Source organism: Carcharhinus amblyrhynchos, chromosome 28 (assembly GCF_965287045.1).
Source record: "Carcharhinus amblyrhynchos chromosome 28, sCarAmb.v2.hapA, whole genome shotgun sequence".
Classification (NCBI taxonomy): Eukaryota; Metazoa; Chordata; class Chondrichthyes; order Carcharhiniformes; family Carcharhinidae; genus Carcharhinus; species Carcharhinus amblyrhynchos.
In genome coordinates this window covers 19,775,032-19,798,777 of record NC_137351.1, presented here as the reverse complement: position 1 = coordinate 19,798,777, position 23,746 = coordinate 19,775,032, and the positions used below count along the sequence as shown (strand labels likewise).

The window sequence follows — 23,746 nt, the reverse complement described above, 5'->3', positions numbered from 1 at the left end:
TAGCCCCTTCATTATCTTATATGTCTCTATAAGATTTCCCCTCAACCTTCTAAACTCCAATGAGTACAAGCCCAGTCTACTCAATCTCTCCTGATAAACTAACCCACTCACCTCTGGAATCAAACCCCCTCATCTCTGGATTCTGGTATGTTTCTATGTGATTTTGGTATGTTTCTATGACTCGGTGTGTATCTGTGCGTGTCTGTGTGACTGCTGTGTATCTGTGTGTATCTCTGGTGAGTTTCTCTCTGTATCTCTGGTGAGTTGAACAGGTCTCTCTGAGTTTTGTGGGTGATGGATTTTTTTAAAGTTTCTGATTCTAAACGAGGCGTCTCTATGGAAACGCATTCCAGAGTGCGGGTCAGTGGCCAATGGGGAGAGGGCATCCCCTCAGAGCCTGGCCAATGAAGGGTGAGAAAGAACATTTGAAAGATTCGCGGATACAAACCCGGACCCAGAGACAGAGACTCACAGAGAGAGAGAGACTCACACTCCCGGCTCAGTGCACCGGATACACAGAGAGAGACACTCCCAGCTCAGTGCACCGGACCCAGAGACAGAGACAGACTCCCGGCTCAGTGCACCGGACTGAGAGAGAGAGAGACTCTTGGCTCAGTGCACCGGAGACAGGGAGAGCCGGACCCAGAGAGAGATACAGCAGCACCGAGACTCCCAGCCCAGTGCACCGGAGACAGAGAGATACAGACCCGGCCGGACCCAGAGAGAGATACAGCGGCTCTGCTCCCAGCTCCCTCCCTCAGTGTGAGAGAGAGCCGGGCTCCCCCAGCCTCCTGTGTCTCCATCCTCAGCAATGGCTCTCAGCCGCCGCAATGTTGTAAGTTTCACTCGGTTCAGTTTCACTGTCGTGGCCAGAGGCAGAAATAGACACATGGTCCCCCCTCTCCCCCAAACTGGCAATAAATCTCTCTCTCCTTCCTCTCCCCTGTAATAAACTTTCTCTCTTCCCCATGTAATTGCAAATATTGTCCCCTCCAAACTGTGACTGATAAACTCCTTTCTCTCTCTTCCCCCCTCTCTCTCTGTAATAAACTTTTTATTCTCTCGCTCCCTTACTCATGTAATGAGAAATCCACTCTCCAAACTGAAACTTTTTTTTCCTCTCCCCTTTCTCCCTGTGATGAACTTTCTTTCCCCTGTAATGGGAAATCTTGTTCCCTTTCCACACTGTGTTAATTAACGTTTTTTCCCCTCTCCCCCCCCCCCCCATTGAGAAATAGTGTAATTAATATCAGTGAAATCTCCAGCCGGGGGAGGGGGAGTTTATGGGCCAGTTAAGATCTGTTTCTCGCTCCTGTTGAATGTTAATTAACTTGTTTCCGGGACTTCTCTATCTACACATTTCATCAGATTAGAAATCCGGGCGCCGAGCGGCTCAGTCGCTCCTTGTAGAGTTGGTGTTTTTGGCTCTCCCTGTGTGGGCTACATTTTGTCCCAGTTTCCTGCCAATTTCCCTGGCCGTGTCTCCCTCGGTTCAGTGTGACTGGATGATGATTAGCGCTGGCTTTAATTGAACTGGAACATGCAGCACAGACTGGCTGGGCCGAATGGCCGTTTTTTGTCTTGTACACATGGGGTTTTGTCCCTCCTGCATCTATCACTGGGGGAGGGGACACTCTCCGCTTGGACTTCCTGCACCAACAACCTCCCCCCCCCCCCCCTCCTCCTCCTCCTCCACCTCCCTTCCTCCACCTCCCTTCCTCCACCCATAATTCTGAAGTCTCTGGAATTTAGAATGAGGGGAGATCAAATTGAGGTATACGAGATAAAGTAGACGTGGAGGGGGGAGAGGGAGAGAGAGTTCATTGCCAGTTTGGAGGGGGAAGCATGTGTCCATTTGTCTCCCTGCCCAGGACAGTGAAACTGAAAAATGTCCAGAAATATTTCAGAAATTGAAACTAAATTGGGTGTTCAATGCCAGTGTCCCCATTTCATATTGGGAATGACTTGATTAATTTGAAACCTAGGTTCACACTGTTGCCTCTGGCTAATCAGGGTTTATAGTTTATAAAATGACACAACTTGTCTACTCCTATGGGCTGTGCCCACCCACCCACAATCACTAGGGGAGAGGACACTCCCTCCTTGGACTTTCTGCACCTCCCGCACCCCCCCCCCCCCCCACCAACTCTGAGGTCTCTGGAATTTAGAATGAGGGGAGATCAAATTGAGGCCTATGAGATAAAGGGTATGGATAAAGTAGACATGGAGTGGATGCTTCTGCTGGTGGGGCACTTTATTATGAGAGGTCATAGTCTTAAGACAAGGGGTAGCAAACTTAAAACAGTTGGAGAAATTACTTCTCCCAAAGGGTTGTGAATCTGGAATTTGCACACCCAAAGTGCGGTGGATGCTGGGACAGTGAGTAAATTTAAGGAGGAGTTAGACAGATTTTTATTTGGTAATGGGTTGAAGGGTTATGGGGATGAGCACATCTGCCATGACTGAATGGTGGAGCAGACTCAAATGGCCTAATCTCTTCCTATTTCTGATGAACTTCTGAGCAGACCAGTTACCCTGTCCTTGTTATCTCATTGCCCTTTTAGCATCCATCTGCCCTCACCCCAGCTGCTTGAATTCTCCCAATCCAATTTCTGCCCACATTGGCCCTAATCAACTTTGAACTTGCACCACAGTCAGACAATGTCCTTATCCCTCCCCTGAAACCTGCAGCCTTTCTGGTTGACCATGGCACCTTCCCTTAGTGGGGTTGCCCTTCTGCCCTCAACCAAGTGGCCTGGGGAAACAGTGGGGAGAGGCTCGAGTGTAGCTGAGGCAGATTTGGGGGAGGGATGGATGTGACGAAAGTATAGTAATGTGCTGAGCCAATTCTTCAGATTGGGAGAGGGTGTCCCCCAAAGTTGAGAATCTATTCATGCCTAGTCGTTAAGTAGCATTTACTTTTATCTTTGAAGACTCTTCGGAATGTGGAAAATATGGAGCCAGTCAAGCCCGTGGCCAAGGTGACCGCTGCCACCCGGAGACCTGCCTTTGGAGACTTGGCCAATCGCATGATGACCCGAGCAGAACAGGTAAAGACAATCTTTCAATTTAACGTTTTACTGACTAATTTATCTGACGAGGGCAATAAATAAACTGCTACTGTCTCTGCAGAAGAAACAAATGGCCAATGTGGTGCCTATACCAGTGGTATCGAAACCAGCGGCAGCCAAACCAAAAGGTCGCGTTTTGCAGCAACAAGCCACAAAACCAGTGGCTCACCAGCTAAAGCCGGCAGCTCGAGAGGTGAAGCCAGTGGCTCAAGGGATCAAACGAACTGTTCCAGAGATAAAGCCAATCGTTCAGGAGCCCATCCCACAGGTCTGTATTACACGTGGCTGAATAGCTGACTCCCACGCTCCTGAATGCAATGTTTATTTTCCACTTTGAGAAAGGGGAAAAGCAAATGTTTTTCATTGCTCTGTTCTAATTAAAAGGCCCCCCTCTCTCCAACACCTATGGATGTCTCGATGACCGAGGATGTCTCTACGAAAGAGGAAGACTTGTGTCATGCTTTTTCTGAAGCCTTGCTGGAGGTGGAAGACCTGGATGCTCAGGATGCTGACAATCCTCAGATGTGTAGTCAGTATATAAAAGATATCTACAAATACTTGCGGCAGTTGGAGGTGTGTATATTCCAGCAGCTGAAGCTTGATATTCAATTTCTAATATTTTAAGTAGTCTTAAATTTGAAATTTTGGATTTGCAAATTGTCCTTGCTGTCATTTCAATTTGTAACTCTGCAAATGGTTCCTTTCAGACAGTGAACCAGTTAGTTTTAGATTCCAACATGCATTGAATTGCAATTGATTCTTTACGAAAACTTTTCTAATGGGTTTTTTTTGTCGCCGTTCAGACAGCTATGTAAACTCCATCCTGTGCTAGAAAGGTCAGCTTTGAGTGAGTCATTTAGCAGAATAAAATTGCCACAGTTTATTTGAAGAAGCTTTCATGTGGAACACTAAACCAAGTGTGAATAGAGAGAGTGGATGTTCCCTCCTTTTCAGCACGAACAGCGAAACATTCCGCTTCCCCTTGCCTGGTCCTCTGGTAAAGGAGAGGAAGGTGGTTTCTCATATTGTGAGAAATGAACCCATCTAAATTAAAGCTTGCCACTTTCAAAGATGTGTAGGTTGGGTGGATTGGCCCTGCTGAATTGCCCCGAGTGTGTGGGATGAGTGGATCAGCCCTATTGAATTGCCCCCTTGTGTATTGCCATGCTGGATGGGATGCTGTTCAGAGGGTTGGTGCAGACTTGATGGGCCAAATGGCCATCTCCTACACCGTAGGGATTCTATGATTCACCATTTCAAGCACTTAAACTCAGTCATGATGTTTGACTATTTTATTCCACGTCCAGATGGAGCAAGCAATCAGGCCTCATTATCTTGAAGGACAAGAAATAAATGAGCGAATGCGTGCAATCCTGGTTGACTGGCTGATTCAAGTTCATTCAAAGTTCCGCCTGCTGCAAGAAACTCTCTACATGACCCTGGCTATAATGGACCGGTTTTTGCAAGTGAGTGCCTTGTTAACTGCTCTAGCATTTTGACAGTCTGAGTCGAGGATGTCTCTGTCTGTCTGTCTCTCTCTCTCTGGGGAGGTGGGTTCTGTGGTGCTGAGTAATCCAATCCTGGATCCCTCGACTCTGCCACAGGTTTGGGAGGTGATGTTTGTGACCTCTTTCTGCTGTATAACCGGAGACACAGGTCTGTCTTTGGGATCTGTAACTTAAACTGCATTTGTAAGTGTCTGTATGGCCAATCCATCCGACCCACTCACTAGGCTTTTTGTACTTTCCCCTGGAAGCTTTGGTTCTTTTTTTTTCTTGATAGAATCTAGGATGATTGGTGATCAGGTGCACTGAAATGAGTGTCTTTCTGCGCCTTTCCTTGCTGTTGTATCTTCCGCACAGTATTAAGTGCTTAGTTTTGTATGGAAATTGACTCCAATATCTTGCTCAGATGATCTACTTGTACAGAAACAAGACCTTGAGTCCAGCTGTCACAGTACCCCTTCCATTGCAGGGGGTGGACTGACTTGATGTTTGGGATAAAGTGGATTAACATTCATAGACCAATTGTGTTTGAAGAATGAAAAAAAATTACGACTTGATGCAATTTTAATTTGCAGAACAATATCAGGAATGCAATTAAGGCTTTTTTGTAATGGGTTATTCACTCTGCACAGCATTGCTATTCAAACCTCCCAACTCCAGTCTGTAGATATCTGGGTTTATTTCTGTAGGTTTGTGTAACCATCTCTCATTTCTTTTACTATTAACCTTCCCAAAAATTCAAAATAATACTGCAGTTTGATCAGCTTATGGGAAATGGGCCCAAGGTTTCTCTCCAATCCAGGGCAAGGGTATCACCTTGTGTGACCCTGTAGAGATGGATCGTGGAGATGGATTTGTGCTTTTAATGTGGTGATGGGTCTAAGATCCGGAATGTGTGTAATCCTCACGAGGTGATGTACTGAAGGCTATTAATAGAATTCTACCCAATTGGAAAATTAAATGCTTTAATTTGGGGATGGGGGGGAAGGAAAAGAGCGAGAGTCTATCCTCTTCATCCTCCTTCATGTTGCTGAAGGGAATTCTTGAGTTGACCTACACGCTGCAATTGCTGCTTGTTGTGGAATTAAAAATCTGTTGGAATGAATGAAATCAGTCCAATACTGTATGAGATTAATTTGCTGCTACTCTTCCCACAACCACATGCAGATTTTCTTCTCATTCAAGCAAATAAATTCTCATTTCAGAACCAGCCAGTTTCTCGCAAGAAGCTCCAGTTAGTTGCTGTGACTGCCATGCTGCTCGCCTCCAAGTATGAAGAAATGTACCCACCGGCTATCGGAGATTTTGTTTACATCACTGACAACGCTTACACCAAAAGCCAGATCCGGCAAATGGAAGTACTTATTCTTAAAGAGCTTGACTTTAAACTGGGCCGTCCCCTTCCACTCCACTTCCTAAGACGAGCTTCAAAGACTGACGTAAGTGTGGAATCTGTGATCAGTAAAATCAATTTGCTAGGAAAACCATTTGTGGCAACTCTGAGCTTTCCACATTTATACATTCCAGTGAATTGGAACCTTTAGCCTGTGCTGCAAAAGGTTAGGGTGCATGGAGTTGGGGGTAAGGTGTTAGTGTGGATAGAGGATTGACTGTCTAATAGGAAGCAGAGAGTTGGTATCAATGGGCGCTATTCTGATTGGCGGTTGGTGACTAGTGGAGTGTCGAAGGGATCGGTGCTGGGCACTCAACTGTTTACCATTTATATAGATGATCTGGAGGAGGGGGCTGTGTAGGGTGACGAAATTTGCTGATGACACGAAGATGAGCGGAAAAGCAAATTGCGTGGAAGGTGCAGAAAGTCTGCAGAGAGATCTGGATAGGCTGAGCAAGTGGGCGAGGACCTGGCAGATATTGGCAAGTGTGAGGTTATCCACTTTGGTAGAAATAATAGTAGGAGGGATTATTATTTAAAAGGTGAAAAGCTGCAGCATACTACGGTGCAGAGGGACCTGGGGGTCCTTGTGCATGAATTGCAAAAACCCAGTCTGCAGGTGCAGCAGGTGATCAAGAAGGCGAATGGAATGTTGGCCTTTATAGCGAGGGGGATCGAATATAAAAGCAGGGAGGTCTTGCTGCAACTGTACAGGGTACTGGTGAGGCTGCAGCTGGAGTACTGTGTGTAGTTTTGGTCGCCGCATTTGCAGAAGGATATATTGGTCTTGGAGGGAGTGCAGAGGAGGTTCACTAGGCTGATACCAGAGATGAGGGGGTTGGACTATGAAGAGAGATTAAATAGACTGGATCTGTACTCGTTGGAGTTTAGAAGGCTGAGGGGGGATCTTATAGAGACATATAAGATAATGAAGGGGATAGATAGGGTAGAGGTAGAGAGATTCTTCCCGCTTAGAAAGGATAGCAGAACTAGAGGCACAGCCTCAAAATAGCGGCGGGGGGAGGGGGTAGTTTAGATCGGAGTTGAGGAGGAACTTCTTCACTCAAAGGGTGGTGAATCTCTGGAATTCTCTGCCTGTTGAAGTGGTGGAGGCTACCTCGCTAAATAGATTTAATTTGCGGGTAGATAGGTTTTTGACAGACAAGGGAATTAAGGGTATGGGGAGAGAGTGGGAAAGTGGAACTGATCCACTTCAGATCAGCCATGATCTTATTGAATGGCAGGGCTGGCTCGAAGGGCTAGATGGCCTACTTTTGCTCCTATTATGTTCTTGTGTCTGTAATTTTGCATTTATATTTGAAAGTTTGAGACATGGAAGACTCCACTAATTTAACTGATTTTTAAAAAAAAACAGGTTGACGCTGAGAAATATACTCTTGCGAAGTATCTCATGGAACTAACAGTTATAGACTACAGCATGGTGCACATCCATCCTTCTGAAATTGCTGCAGCTGCACTTTGCCTGTCTTTCAAAGTCTTGGGCCAGTGTAAATGGGTAAGTAAAACTGCTTAACCTTGAGTCCTGATCTCCTACAGTATTTGCAAGAAATGCATGCAAACAGTGTGGAGTTGAACTAAATGGAGCAAAAATATCTAGTTAATAAATTTCCCACATGTACTGCACAACATAGAATCCTACAATGCAGAAGGAGGCCATTTGGCCCATTGAGTCTGCACCAGCCACAATCCCAGCTATCTACCTGACACTAAGGGGCAATTTTAACATGGCCAATCCACCTAACCCACACACCTTTTGGACTGTGGGAGGAGAGAATTGGAGCACCTGGAGGAAACCTGTGCAGACATGGGGAGAACATTCAAACTCTGCACATTGACCCCAGCTGGGAATTGAACCTGGGTCCCTGGTGGCGTGAGATAGCAGTGCCACTGTGCATATTGGCAGCATTTGACTTCAAGACTGACCAGTGAGGGAATTGAAGTATGGTTTTCTGGAATTTGAATAAAACTAAGTGATATAAATGTCATGATCTTTATTTTCTGCTGATCTAGTCAGACACAGTCGTGCTACAATTTCCCTTCTCTCACAACTGCGGTCCCCTGGCTTCCATAAATCACTTGGCCTTGGAAAGGGAAAGTGGATGGTTCTGCATTCACCATTCTATCTTGACATAAAAATCTTGTCTCTTTTTTTGTCTCTTTAGACAGCAGTTCAGCAATACTATACCGGGTATACTGAGGAAGCTTTGCATTTGACTATGAAGCACATGGCAAAGAATGTAGTGAAAATGAATGAAGGCCTTACAAAGCATGTTGTAAGTAATGCCTGATGCTGAGATTTGTCTTGAAAGCATTATGTTGTATTGGTTTTTAATGGCATGTTGTTCTTTCTTAGGCTATAAAGAACAAATACGCAAGCCCTAAACTACTGAAAATCAGCACCATCCCTCAACTGAAGTCGGCACTTATCCAACAACTAGCCTCATCCTTGTCGTAACTTTGTAAAGAGCAACGTGGACATTTTTTGCACTTTTGCAGATTTTTAAATGGGGAAATTTGCTGCTATTACACAGGTCCAGCCTTTGAAAAGTTGTTGCATGTTCAGCACCAAGTTGTATGCAATTGGTGTTTAACCTTAAACTTTTCTATCCCAGTTTGTTTTTAAACTGCCACTCCAGCCTGATTAATCTTAAATTGCAGCTCCCGTAACATACCCTTGAAGGGACTTCAGTTCAGGCTGGTCCTATCTGACATTGACCCAAGAGTTTGGGGCAATGAAGACCCAACCAGCCAACTGCATTTTCTTTTAAATTTTCATATATATTTTAGTCTCTTTTTTCTGTTTGATCTAAAACGTGTTGCAAAGCAAATTTGTTTCCTTAATTTAAAAATCCACTGATCTTATTAGAGGGATGTTCCTGTAATGCAGAAAGTTGCTTTTCCTATTTTACAATACTTGAGGAAAGTTCCATTTATTTTCAGTCTGGAATATCTCATTCCTTCCTGTTTCTTTCTCTGCCACGTGTTAGACTGAAGTTAGATCCAAAGCTTTATCAAACTCCCTTGAATGTCAATTACTTGATGTTGGTTAAGACTGTTCGTTTAAGCATCAAGTAACTGAGCTCTCGGACCCCAACATTACTGGGTGTAATTAGCCAGTCAGTCTTCTAAACAACTACAATACTTGCCTTGAAATATCCTTTGTGTTCAGAAGTGTAGGTGAGATTTAATTTAAGTTGTGCTGCAACAATCCAAGGCAAGGAAGATTTAATTTTAAATTCTTGACTGCACCTTTTGGTTACTTGATTCCAGCAGGATGTGGATCTGGTGTTGAGCAAGGCCAGAGTGCCATTTGCAAGTAGAATACAATGTGTACAGTTGCTTGACAGGGTATGTACCAAAGAGTGGTTTTTGAGGGGAAGAAGTGCTGGTGTATTGCAGTCAAACCCTAGCAAATGAATAATTTATGTAACTCTCTGCATAAATCCTGGATTTATTCATGTTTCACTGCCTTGCCAACATAATAAGCCATGAGATCTTTTTGTTTTTTAAAAAAACCTAGTTATTAATTCCATATTGTTTTTCTAATGCTAGGACCACACCACTGACAATCACTGCTTAAATGTTTTTATAAACTTCCATCAGGTGCTAAAGCTGTGATATTTAAACGTGACTGCAATGTGGTTTTACTGGATGTGACTTTTTAAACTGATCTGAGGATGTTGCACTAACATTGTATAAAAGCAGCTGACATTTGGCTGCCCACATTTTTACAGTAATTTCAATCCAGTTTCCTCTAAACAATGAAGTGTAAATAAAATTATTTGCAAATATTATGGTGACCAAAGTAGTAATTTGAAAGTCAAATACAAGATTAGCAGTGGCATACAGAATTTAAAAAGGGATTATTCTGTGAGTATCTCCTAGGCTATGGACATGAGGCTCTGCATCCCAGCAATATCTGAGCAGAAAGCCAATGCTGCTGATGTTGTGACACTTCTCTGAACAACTGGGATATTGCTATTAGTCACTGACTGCTGTAAATGTGATTCCTGTCCCAGGCCAGCCACTTACGCATTGCAGGATGATTCTTAATGACCAGCCTGGATACTGGCAGATTAGAAACTGGTTTAAGGTGCTGCTGCCTTTTAGAAAAGGAAAAAGTCACAGAAGCAATTGGACTAATTGGATTCAAGTGGAATTTGCTTTCTGTAAGTAGTTTTGAGGACAGCCCACTATCAAGGAGGGAAAGATCTTAGTTTCTGATGCCATTCCTTAAAAAATATCAAAGTGTGGACCTGGATTTTGGTTTGGGGGAATCAAGGTGGGGGTGGGTGTTGGATAAATCCTGGAGATCACTACAAACTGCTGGAAGGGCTAGGAAATGAGTGAATAATGAGTTGCATTGTAGAGGAAAAATTGGTGGGATAGCTTGGAATAATTTATAAAATTAACTTGTATTCACAAACTAAAGGTAGTGATTGCCCACACTGAATTCGAGTGCGGGGCTGTGGTTTTGCTGCATTTGCTGGGAAGTTACCTCCAATCTCATAAAATCATTCAAGCAATTGGTCTTTAATTTGCTTGAATAGTTATAGACCATCCCAACTGTAGACTGACCCACCTGACTTTAGATGGTATCAGATACCTGCCAATCTGAGCCATAGGAAGCTGATTGTAATCTGACTATTGCAAGAATAGTTGAAACTGAATAGCTTAGTTTCATCTGTTATTTTGCAGAAGTTTCCACTTCTGTCCCCAGACCTAGTTTATCTCCTTCAGGATGTGTAACACCTATCCTAAATTTACATTACCACAAAAACAACTTGCCTGTGCAAGAGTGGAGCCATTTTTATATAAAAAAGCAATAAATTCCCCAGTGCTAGCTCATATAATGAGACTTCACTTTGATAGAGGTCATTATTTTGATCATAGGCAATGTAATATTCCTGAAGATGCTCAAAGTATTTTATAAATTTACCAATTTGGCATGTTTAGACCCTTCACTATGGTCCATTAGATGTTTTGCTGATTCCAGAATCATCCAATTCTGATTTTGTTTTACTGACTTCTAGTTAAAGTTTATTAGCTATAAGTATCACTGCAATGAAGTTAGTGAAGTTCCCTTAGTCACTACGTTCTGGCACTGTTTGGGTCAATGCATCTAACCAGCATGTCATTCAGACTGTGGGAGGAATCCAGAGCACTGGAGGAAACCCCCACACACACAGGAAGAAAATGCAAACTCTACACAGACAGTGCCCCAAGATGGGAATCAAACCTGGGTCCCTGGAGCTGTGAGGTAGCAGTGCTAACCATGGTGCTGTCTACCAGTTTTTCAGTGTGTACATCCTCTATCTTTTATAAGCTTGCTCAGCTCACCTTGTACCTAATGAGAGAAGTGTCCCATCTCATCATTAGTGCCAAAAAAGGTTTAACATTGACATTTTGTTTTGCAATCTTATTTTTTTTGCATCCTGATGCAAATGCAGACTTGCTTGTATACATAATTTTCATAGTTGAATTTAGTAGTTGGTCCTAATCTTGAGCATTTAAAGTGCTCCCATCAATTGCTGGCCAAGCCTTTACCTGCCTAAGCTCCAGCCTTTGCAATCTCTCCATCCTGTGGGGAAACACTTGCTCTGCTTGGAATGGCTCAGGTTAAGTTTCAATAAAGCATTATGTTAAAAAGATTCCGGTGTTATATTGCAACAGTGGGTGGAATAATGTCTGCATTTAGTAACTGACTCCAGTGATCAAGACAGCTGCTTGCCTGTCATACTTTGCTCTTTCCCTTCCTTTGTGGGCAAGGAAGTACTGGAAAAAAAATACTAAATGGTCTGTTTGTCAGCTCAATTAGTTTCTAACCAATTCTTTCTCACTTACATTACTCTGGGAAAGTAGTAGCTGATCTTCTACTTTCACATAACCAGTGCACAGGGGTTAGCACTGCTGCCTCAGGTCCTGGGTTCAATTCCTGGCTTGGGTGTCACTGTGTGGAGTTTGCACCTTCTCTCTGTGGGTTTCCTCTGGGTGCTCTAGTTTCCTACCATAGTTTCAGACTTTTTTCCAACTTTGCTGCTGCTAGGAGTGAGTACAGGAACAAGAGACCCTGGTGAATTGGTGTGACAACAATCTCCCCCGTCGATGATTTCAGGAAGTGTAGTGGAAGACATGCCCCTGTCAACATTAATGGGGGCAAAGTAGAAATGGTCAAGCAAATTTCTATTGTCCAGATCACCAAACTACCTGTCCTGGTCCCTCCATGTGGATGCTATAGTTAAGAAAGCCCACCAATGCCTCTACTTTCTCAGGAGACTAAGGAAATTTGGCATGTCTACTACAATTCTCACCAACCTTTACAGATACAATCAGAAAGAATGCTTTCTATGGTTTAAAATCACAGCTTGGTATGGCCCCTGCTCTGTCCAAGACTGCAAACAAAAACTGTAAAGAGTTGTGAATGAAGCCCAGGCCATCGCTCAAACCAGCCTTCCCTCCATTGACATTGCCTAAACTTCCTGGTGTCTTGGCAATGCAGCCAGTATAGTTAAAGGACCCCACATGCCCTGTTCATTCTCTCTTCCATCAGGCGAAAGATACAAAAGTCTGAGCTGAACCAACTCAAAAACAGGTTCTTCCCTGCTGCTGTCAGACTTTTGAATAGACCTACCTTGCATTAAGTTGATCTTTCTCTATACCCTTGCTAGGACTGCAACGCTACATTCTGCACCCTCGCCATGAACAGGATCCTTTGTATAGTGCACAAGAAACAATACTTTTCACTGTATACTAATACATGTGACAATAATAAATAAATCAAATTAAAATCAAAGACAGGCTGGTTAGGTACATTGGCTATGCTAAAGTATCTGTGTATCCAAACAGGCACTGGAGTGTAGTGACTGGGGGATTTTCACAGTAACTTCTTGGCAGCATTTCGTGACACTGATAAATAAAGTTATAAACAAACACAAAGTGGAAAAGGGGTGATAAACACAAATTATACATTCTGGAGACCTTTTTAGGTAAGTTTACATCACACCCACATTTGAGCAACCCTTCATTATGAATGAATGAGAAATAATTCCAGATACAGTATATTGAATGTATTTATTGTCAATTCAGGAATCCTAATACACTTCAATTTTTGCCCATATATAAATTTATAAAATTTAACACATTGGCCAAATGCAGGAGTAAATTATTTGACAATGCTTCTACACTCTTAATTGTATAACCTAAAAGCATAGAGTGAGCGTACATCAATATACAACTGTTAGACATTACTTTTTTGTAGGATTAATCAGAGTTTCATAATGTACAGTGAAGGAAAAAGACCAGAACACTCTCTCTTATTTACCTCAACTTTACATCAGATACAGCACTTTATATGGACCAGCCACATTTATGCATTTAATTAAAAGGCACTTTAAAATGCAAATGTTACATTTATACAGTACTGAGAAGAGGGTTTCTCTGTGGATCTTCACACTGCTCACCGGTGAGGGCTACAAAGCTCCTCTGGGTGACTGGTAGAAAGTCTGACAGTTTTAAATTATCTTAAAAACAGAACATACCCCTTCCTTCGGGTATCACGTACACCAAATGAGTGGCGGAGCAGCAAAGTTCAGTATTTTCTTCCTGATTTTGGAGGCACAAGTTCTACCTTTCATCACTATTACACCTGCAGATGGAGCAGGTCACTAAGAAATATTATATAAAAGTCTACTGCGTGTTATTTGACAAAAGGCACTTCAAGCTAGAATGAGAAAACCGACACACAGGTATCTGACGGTCCAAGTTAAATGCAACATTCTCGTTATACACTTTTTAGTCAGGAGGAGACAAAAGCATAAATACAATAAATTACAGTTCTTTCTGTACTAACACAGCTGTTGTGGTGCTCCAGACTACAGATTTTGTTTGTGGAATTACATATTCCGATATGCCGTCGCAGCACCATGGATAGGATCGCGATATTTCCATTTGGTTCAACTGTAGATTTTTCATAGTAACAGGGGGTGGGGTTTAGATCTTGGCAACATAGTTGTTGGGGAACAATCCTTGTTTTCCTCGCAGTCGACCCGTCCACCAGCCTGAGGGATCTGCAATGGAAAGAGAGAAATTAGACGCAACTTTCCCTGGTAGATTGACATTTTAATTTAAAAGTTGCAAACACTAAGTAAATCAAAATACATGCATTCAATGAGAATATTGTCTATAAACGACGTGATTGTGGATATTCGAGAAGCTCATGGGGACCATGGTAGAATATTTACAGGGCAGAAGGAGGCTCTCCTATCCCTAAAACCCCATCTATCCACCCCGTTAATCCCCCTAACCTGACCCTGATTTGGACTGATTCAATCTTTTGTATAACGCAATAAGGTTGCATCCAATTTAGTGCCACACACACTACATCTTGAGAATTTTAATTAACTTTGAGCTCCTCGAAGTCCGGCATTCGGAAAGTTAGATTATTGACAAAAGCTGATCGAAACAGAGCGAGGATCTGCATCTCTGGCTTATTATGGAATGTTCTGTAGCACCTTACAGCCACTGAATTACTGCTGCACTCACTTCGGTGGAAAACTGCAGCGGCCAATTTCTACACAGCAAGATCCCATAAACAGCAGCAAGTTGACTAACCAAGTTAGCCTTTGTGGGAGAACATGCAAACTCCACACAGACAGTAGCCCACGTGGGAATTGAACCCGGGTCCCTGGTGCCACCGTGCCATCATACTGCCACGTGGAGAACATCTTTGGAGAGAGAACAGAACCAATGTTTGCAGAGCTCCAACAAAGGGTTATATTGACTCAAAACATTGGCTCCATCTCAGAGGATTTAGTAACTGTGGCATGATGAGCTTTGGCTGGTTAAGAACCAGTGAAGTGATCAAGATGGCAGCTTGCCACTCCCATTTCATCTTTCTCTTCCTTCATGGACAAGTACTGGAAAGATACAAAATGGTCTGTTCATCAGCCCAAAATCAGTTTCTAACCCATTCTTTCTCATTTGCATTACTCTGTTACTTTGGCAAACTTCCCATCCAAAACAAACAGGAGCAGCAGAAGGTGGGAGAAGTCCTCAACCCAACACTGTGAGGGTGAAGAGAGAAGAGCGAGCGGGTTAGATGCTGCATCTGGAGCTCGGGCAGCACGGTAGCACAGTGGTTAGCACTGCTGCCTCACAGCATCAGGGACCCAGGTTCAATTCCCAGCTCGGGTCATTGTCTGTGTGGAGTTTGCACGTTCTCCTGGTGTCTGCGTGGATTTCTTCCAGCTGCTCCGGTTTCCTCCCACAGTCCGAAAGATGTGTTGGTTAGGTGTATTGACCCAAAGAGGCGTCGGAGTGTGGCGACTGAGGGAATTTCATTGTAGTCTTAATGTCAAGCCTTATTTGTGACTAATAAATAAACATTAGCTTGGGGAAGAACAGGAAAGGGGAGATTTGAAGCAGCGATAATCCTGGCCGTCTCAATATAATCAAAATGCTCGCAGTGAGAAAATGACGGGGTGGAGGAAATAATTACCATCTGACAGTGCGTGTTGTACACATGCTGAGTGAGGTGCTGTGCTTGTAGTTCCATAGGAACCACTGCAGCACTTATTTGTGTGTCATTATAACAACACGTCATTAAAAATTAACACCAATCTCAACCACATTACAGCACTGATGAGGTGAAGCCTCTCTGATCCTGATAACAGTGGCAGTCGCAAAGACCTGGGCTTTGCAGTTAGTGTGGAAGGTTTGATACTCGCTCCCCCCCCCTCAAGGCTTTTTGGGGGTTTTGAGTGTCGCTTTTCTCTAATCTGGTGTCCGTTCCAGCGTGGTGCCCTCTATAGAGGATCTGTGAGAAACGTAGAGGCTCTTCAACCAACCAATCATATTGAAGAATCCTGACTGTGACACATCGAAACCAGGAAGCACAATGTAGGAAAAATGCTTTCGATTTAAATGATGGAAAGAAAAAAAACGAAGATTGGGAAGGACAGATGTGATTAAGAAAAAGAGATCATAGAATCCTTACAGTGCAGAAGGAGGCCACTCAGCCCATCAGGTTTGCACCAACTCTTCAACAGAGTATCGTGCCTAGGCTCAGCCCATGCAATATTCCCCATAACCCTATGTATTTATCCCGCTAACGTACACCTCCTGGGATACTAAGGGGTAATTTAGCATGGCCAATCCACCCACATCTTTGGAGTGTGGGAGGAAACCGGAGCTGCTGGAGGAAACCCACAAAGACATGGGGAGAATGTGCAAACTCCACACAGACGAAGGCCGAAATTGAACCCATGTCCCTGGTGCTGTGAGGCAGCAGTGCTAACCACTGTGTCACTGAGCCAATAATAGAGAACAAGTTAAAAAAAATCATAACTTTAATAAAAAATCTTGAACACTGATTTTCTTTTGCAAGAATGAAACTCCACATTCATCAAATTAGTTTTTTCAGGGCCAGAGAGGTTGTCAATCACTAATTATCAGTTAAAATGAGCTTCTCCTGAACACAGCAGTCCCAAATTTCTCTCTCGCTTTTAGGAGATACCTGTCAGTGAGGACAGTAAGTTCACACTGATACATTCTTCTCAAAGCCATTTTTTAAAAAATTGCAAATTCTGGCCCAACATATGTTTAATGGAAAACTTCAATGTAGATAACACAAACCACTTAATCTGCATCATAGAATCCTAGTATCCCTACAGTGCAGGAGGCCAATCAGCCCATCGAATCTGCACTGGCCACAGTTTCACCCAGGCCCTATTCCTGTAACCCCTCATGTTTACCCTGCTAATCACCCTAGGATTAATTTTAGCACGGCCAATCAACCTAACCCGCACACCTTTGGAGTGTTGGAGGAAACTGGAGCACCCGGAGGAAACCCACGCAGACACAGGGAGAATGTGCAAGCTCCACTCAGACCCAAGCAGGAATTGAACCTGGGTCCCTGGTGCCGTGAGGCAACGGTGCTAACTGCTGTGCCACTGTGCCGCCTGTTAACTGGGGTAAGAGAGTGTGATTTGAATTTTCCAGTTATATTTAATCCTGTTGAATGTGCAAAGAGAAAGGGAGCATTAATTGTATTTAAATAAAAACACTGCTTACCTTCTTTAACTATTTCAATAACATCATCAGCATTGAAACTAAGTTCATCGGTGTCCTGAGCATCGTACGCGTACAGAGCTTTGCACTGGGGTACCTGAGGCTTGGGTTTGGGTTGTGGTTTCGGTCGCCCTCCTGCAGGGGGTGGACGATTCGCCGTATGTCTGTGTGCACTAAAGGAAGACAGAGAGTTCCTGTAACTTGCTGGGTCTGGATGTTGAACCTCCGTGGCTGGTTCACACCGCACGCATCTCTTACTCCTCACATTTCAGCGCTGGGAAAGATCAGAGGATGAATAACTGTCCATCAGGAGAGCCCAAAACATGCTCTAGACTTTGGCAGTCACCCATGATCTCGGGGCTTTACTGGTCGCGTTTAAAATCGGAATAAACCTGACCATCTGTTTGCAAATACATCAAGCTGCTGCTCCAAGGCAGAGCTAAAGACAGCCCCCAGAACAGCCAAGCTTTAAATCACAGTGAACCCAGTGGGTGAGGCACAGAAAGAGCCAAGTTGTTTGCCAGGGTTATGGATAGTCATGACAGGTAGTTTGGACACTCCCGTGGAAATCAAACAGCATCAATTCCCAGGGGACAGGGAATAACTTCAACTTCCAAACATTACAATACGGAATGCCCTTTCGGCCAAACACGCTCTTATCCTCTTCCTGACCCCATTGGATCTCTCACACCCCGAATCCTTTCTCCAGAATCACACAATGAGCTTATTTATATTATTCCACAGGGATTTTCCAGCCCTTCCTGCCCACGGGATCTTCTGGTTCCGTCGAAGGTGACCCACGGTGGTGGGCTCCCTGGCGGTTGGACAGGTGAGTCACACAAAATGCCATAGGTATCGGCGGGACTGGAAGATCCGGCTGGCGGCCAATGGGGAGCTTCCTCTGCCGATGGGAGACACGCCTTCAATTCCAGCCCCTCCTCCTCAATACGCTCTTCAAGTCAAACATACCTTTCTTATATATCACCGCACCCCCCCATTAGTTTCAGTATTCCTCACATCTTACTTCTTAAATTTGTCCCTTGGTGTTTGAACCTTTGCCACGATTTGTTTAGATCTAACTTGGTTAATCCCCGTCAGAATTCTGAAAGTTTACTAAGAAACAAATCGAGAAATAGTCAATCTACTGAAGAGTTTGGCTTCTGTAGTTTAGTTAATCATCTCACTCCCAGTATATGTCCCAGAGTTGGTGTAAGTTCTTGCAGCCGACATGATCAGCCACACGGGCTGGAACTCTGCCACCTCGCCCGCCCAGAATCGAGGTGGGTGAGGGTCCGACAACGGAAATCCCCATTGATCTCGGGTAGGAATAGCCAGTCTCGCCCGAGCGAGGTCGGAACGTCCCGCCCATGAAGTGCAAACTCCTTCTAATAACCCAGAAGAAATACATTGGTTCTTCCTCCCCCAAATCCCAAGGAACCTTCGGAGAATCACTCAGCCCAGTGAGGTGCCCATCGTGCCCTGTGCCTGTTCTTTGTAAGACCTTTCCAATTAGTCCCAACCTCCTCCCGCTTTCCTGCAATTTATTTCCTTTTCCCATAGATATCCAACTCTCGTTTGCACTTGAATCTGCTTCCACCCTTCTCTCAGACGCTGTTGTCCAATTATCCGTATCTTCCGGTTACCTGACAGTAGAAACAGTTTCTCCCTCTACTTTCTCAGTCTTAAGCCTCGATTTCAGTGGTAAGTTTATGATTTAGAAATACATTGTTCTGGTGCTGTCCACACACTGGGTGCGTCTACCCTGTACCTTTTCAATAGTTACCATTTTATGTTTTCTTTTAATCATTGAATTTCTAGAGTGCAAAAGGAGACCATTCGGCCCATTGGGTCTGTACCGACAACAACCCCACCCAGGCCCTCTCCCCATAACCCCTCATATTTACCCTCTTAGTCCCCCCGACACTAAAGCCAGAATTTTACCAGCCCACCTGCCATGGGGATCCCTACAGTGCAGAAAGAGGCCATTCAGCCCATCAAGCCTGCACCGACAACAATCCCACCCAGGGGCAGAACACGGAAAGACCCTATGACCTCAGGCAGGATTTTACGTTTTGGAGACAAGCGAAGCGGTAAAATCCCTTCCCTAGGGGTAATTTAGCGTGGTCAATCCACCAAACCTGCAAAACTTTGGAGCGTGGGAGGAAACCGGAGCATGTGGAGGGAACCCACGCAGAAACGGGGAGAATGTGCACACAGACAGAGGCCAGAATTGAACCCGGGTCCCTGGCACTGAGGCAGCAGTGCCAACCACAGTGCTGCCCCTTTTTAAAAGGTCTTTGCAGTAGTAATTCTGGACAGGAAACAGTATAACTCAGATCACTGCACCAACTCAATCTACTACGGTCTAAATGATGATTGTTTTCAGTGATATCAGTACATGATGACGACTCATTAGCAGAAATATCATCCTCCCATCACCACAGCCGTGATTGACGAGGTTAGAATGGCCTCCTATATCACAGTTAGAACTACAACTAGTGATTAGCCATCAAACTTACTACATGCTTCTAAATACTAATTTAATATAATCTAGCTGCACTAAATGCAGCAACAGAACCGGAACCACCACCCAACAGAATGATTCTTGACTCACTTTCCTCCGTTTGGCCGTGTCATTCCAGCGCGTTTACTATGAAAAGGAAGAGATTTTAACAGTAATGTATACACACCTGCTATAAACATAAACGCTACAAATGCTGTCACAACACAGTGCATGTTCTAGCTACGAATAAGAGCAGCTGATGCTAACTGGGGAAAGGTTAGGAGGGCACCGACATTAAAAACAGAGGAGGAGTGTAAGGGAAAAGTTGCACTTGTTTTTTGATGTTGTAAATAAACCCAAACTGAAAACAAAAGCAAAATACTGCAGACGCTGGAATCTGGAACGAAAACAGACATTGCTGGAAAATCTCAGCAGGTCTGACAGCATCTGCGGACAGAGAGAGAGAGGAGCCAATGTTTCCAGTCTCGATGACCCTTTGGACTGACTCGAAAAATTGGCTCTATTCTCTCTCTCTCCCCAGCGCTGTCAGACCTGCTGAGATTTTCCAGCATTCCTTGTTTTTGTCCCAGGTTGAAGACACACTGACTCCAGCTTCTTCCTTTATTAGATTCCTGCTGAATAGAATAATGTAAGTTCTATAAGTTAGCACAACAACTTAGGTGTGAGGCAAAGCTTCCTTTTGTTAAAGAATCTGGCATCACAGTTGCTGCTTGGGTTCATTTAATGCAGAGTTTCTTGCAACTTCAGTGCCTGAACAGAATAGAATCCCTATAGTGCAGAAAGAGGCCATTTGTCCCATCAATCCTGTACTGACAATAATCCCCTATCCCCAAAACCCCACACATTTACCCTGATAATCTCCCTGCCACTAAGGGGCAATTTATCATGGCCAATCCACCTACCCTGCACATCTTTGGACTGTGGGAGGAAACCCACGCAGACATGGGGAGAATGTACCAATTTCACATAGACAGTCTATGGAGGCCGGAATTGAACCCAGATCTCTAGAGCTGTGAGGCAACAACGCTAACTAACCACTCTGCCACCCTGGAGTTCACTTTCACTCACTTACAGCTTCTCAATCTCCTTGGGTTCGTGTCACACAACATGTAGCCCCCATGACTTGCCTGGGCTTGCAAAATCTCACACACTGTCCTGTCTGGAGACAATTCACATCTCTTTAACCTGAGCTTAACCCTCTCTCCACTCACATTGTCTGCACCTGTAAAGATTTGATTACCTGTTAAGACTCGCATTCCGACCGTTACCTTGTAATTGAGTTTGTGTCTACATATGCCTTTTTTGTGAACCCAACTCGCCACTCACCTGATAAAGGGGCAGCGCACCGAAAGCTTGTGCTACCAAATAAACCTGTTGGACTTTAACCTGGCGTTGTGAGACCACTCACAATATCCTCCAGGTACTGCTGCAGCTTCAGGACTGGCCAGCAGAGGGCAGACCTTTCCCACTTGTCACACCGACCTCCCCTACAACCTGTCACTCACCCTAAGAGTCCGGCTAAACGCACATACAGGGTTCACACCCGGGGGGGAAACGATGCAAAACTCAGCAGTTCGATAGTTGTTCAATTGCCAAAACTATTTCAGCTGCACCACCAGCAAATCTATTTGCAAATTCCAATATTGTCTTCAGATCCCGGGTCTGTACTGAGGTAGTGTAATAATTCCGGTTTGCTCGGTAGGTAAATAACAATGGCAGTATTTATATACACGTAACTATAATAGAGGGGCTTCAGTCAGATCCTGAGAAGGTTCTGGAACAGGAACTTGAGTCCACCAGGGTGATTCCCCCCCCCTGTTCCCCCTGTCCTGTGACCCTTGCTCTGCTAATGGATCCTTAAAGGGACAATCATCATAGGGAGCTGTGGTGATTTTCATCAAACCGTAGAATCCCTACAATGCCGAAGGAGACCATTTGGCCCATCGAGCCTGCACTGACAACAATCCCACCCAGGCCCTAAGCCTATAACCCTATGTATTTAACCTGTCTGTCCTCCTGACACTAAGGGGCAATTTTGCAGAGCCAATCAGGTAGAACTGTGTTTAAGAATCCACACAATAGGGATGGTAAAAGGGAATCGGTCCTGATTTCCACTCCGGATACCCCATTCCATGACCTTTTGCTGGAATGTACATGTGGGTATGGAGTAAGGTTAGGATGAAGCCTGGTCATGATGGTCGCCTGGAGCGGGGGGAGAAGCTCTCTGCTCATTATTCTTACCTGAGAGTTTCAGGATGTGTTTAAGATCTCTACTCGTCCACATTTTGTTTTAAATTAAAAAAACAAACAAAATACCATTTTGTATTTCCATCCCAATCTTCCCAACTCATGTGCGCCCACACATCTCAACAAAGTGAAACAAGCTCTACCTGAGATTTCCAGGCAAGGTGTACCTCAGTGTGCAGGACAAGTTCACTCATATACTTAGAAAGTGTAGAAAGAGGCCATTCGGTCCATCAAGTCTGCACTGACTCTCCAAAGGAGCATCTCACCCAGGCCCTCCCCTTCGCCCTATTCCCATAACCTCGAGCATTTTCCTCTTCTGGCTACAGGTGCCATTAACAAACTCAGCCATGGTTGCTATAGAGTCATAGAGGTTTACAGTATAGAAACAGGCCCTTCGGCCCAACTTGTCCATGCCACCCAGTTTTAGCCACTAAGCTAGTCCCAATTGCCTGCATTTGGTCCATATCCCTCTATACCCATCTTACCCATTGTAATGGTCTAAATGCCTTTTAAAAGACAAAAATTGTACCCGCGTCTGCTGTTACCTCTCGTTCGTTCAAGACAATCACCACCCTCTGAGTGAAAGAATTGCCCCTCTGGACCCTTTGTATCTCTCCCCTCTCACTTTAAACCTATGCTCTCTAGTTTTGGACTCGCCTACCTTTGGGAAAAAGTATTGACTATCTACCTAATCAATGCCCCTCATGATTTTTATAAACCTCTATAAGGTTACCCCTCAGCCTCCTACACTCCCGGGAAGAAAGTCCCAGTCCTATCCAGCCTCTCCTTATAACTCAAAGTTGTTAGATTATCCCTCACAGATAAGCACACTTCGAGCACCCAGAAATTACAGAGCATTTGGAGATCTCCAAGTCCTTTCTCCAGGTGGAACTCCAGCCCACATCCAAAGTCTGGGGTTGCAATTCCTCAGTCAATCACTGACCACCCTGACAGACGTATCGACCCAACAAAAGCAGCCAAAAGAGCTCCCCTTACCCTGCAGCACCCTGCTCGGGAACTTTCAGGAAGTCCAGGTTATGCTGAACACGGGCATTCTTGTCTTTGAAGTTGGAGCCTGGCCTTGGCAGCGATGGACGATCTGGCGTGGTGCCCTGGTAGGGTATTCTCTGATTGGATCGGGAGTTTAAAGGTGGCCATTGAGGGTTGTTATGGAGACCCTTTATTACCCCGTTCTGGTGGGAACCTTTGAACAACAAATCGAGGGGAGATCCGTTTTAGTTATTTGAAACAAAAAATAATTAGTGCTGTATTGACCGTATATTGTACAGTATGGGACCATTATTGATAGAGCCTAGGACTATATATAGAATAGTATTAATATGCAGTATAGACCCATATAGAATATTACTCTATACAGTATTGGACCGTATATACAACACTATACAGTATAGGACCATTTATAGAATATTATTCTATACAGTATAGGACCATATTTAGAATATTATTCTATATAGTATAGGAACATATTTAGAACATTAATCCAAACTGTGAAGGACAATAAAATTATTATATATAGTATAGGACCATATATAGAATATTACTATACAGTACAGGACCATATACAGAACATTATTCCCGTATAGGACCACATTTAAAATAGTACATGTTTGACATTTAGAATTATCCTATACTGTACAATACCATTCTACATATGGTCCTATACTGTAAATATTATCCCACACAGTACTGTATAGGATCACAATATTATTCTATAGGACCATAAAAAGAATAATTCTGTAGTAATATCAAACATGTCAAAGAGCCGCTAGAACTACATTGGTCAAATAACAATTAATTCACTTGGGGATGGGCGCCAGCTGTATTTCAGTGGCTTGCCAGGTCATTGCTGAGGGCCGTTAAGAGTTAACCACATTACTGGGGATCTAGATTCATACAC

At 44.0% G+C, this 23,746-nt stretch overlaps 2 protein-coding genes across 4 annotated transcripts in view; one reads left to right on the top strand and one right to left on the bottom strand.

Moving 5' to 3' along the window:
- The first annotated feature begins 637 nt into the window (after window positions 1-637).
- On the top strand, window positions 638-9,751 carry ccnb2 (cyclin B2). Its single transcript, XM_080214476.1, has 9 exons — window positions 638-835; window positions 2,934-3,050; window positions 3,133-3,339; window positions 3,456-3,644; window positions 4,379-4,537; window positions 5,782-6,015; window positions 7,345-7,485; window positions 8,153-8,263; window positions 8,344-9,751. The coding sequence occupies exons 1-9, from the start codon at window positions 812-814 to the stop codon at window positions 8,443-8,445; spliced, it is 1,284 nt and encodes a 427-aa protein (XP_080070602.1). The 5' UTR covers window positions 638-811; the 3' UTR covers window positions 8,446-9,751.
- Window positions 9,752-13,042: 3,291 nt separating this feature from the next.
- The window catches only part of myo1ea (myosin IEa), a 151,546-nt gene continuing 140,842 nt past the window's right edge, over window positions 13,043-23,746 (bottom strand). For 2 of the 3 annotated variants that reach the window (XM_080214452.1, XM_080214450.1), the window contains exons 26-29: window positions 22,825-23,032; window positions 19,672-19,707; window positions 17,061-17,230; window positions 13,043-14,056 (exon numbers count right to left, since the gene is read on the bottom strand). In XM_080214452.1, coding sequence (XP_080070578.1) covers window positions 13,980-14,056; window positions 17,061-17,230; window positions 19,672-19,707; window positions 22,825-23,032 — 491 coding nt within the window. In that variant the 3' untranslated portion in view covers window positions 13,043-13,979. The remainder of the gene's footprint in view (window positions 14,057-17,060; window positions 17,231-19,671; window positions 19,708-22,824; window positions 23,033-23,746) is intronic. The other variant, XM_080214451.1, reaches the window with a different exon arrangement.

Coding starts and splice junctions, on each gene's coding strand:
- ccnb2 (XM_080214476.1), top strand. CDS start 812: ATGGCTCTCAGCCGCCGCAATGTT. Junction 3,051..3,132: donor TGATGACCCGAGCAGAACAG/GTAAAGACAATC, acceptor CTGTCTCTGCAG/AAGAAACAAATGGCCAATGT. Junction 6,016..7,344: donor GACGAGCTTCAAAGACTGAC/GTAAGTGTGGAA, acceptor AAAAAAAAACAG/GTTGACGCTGAGAAATATAC.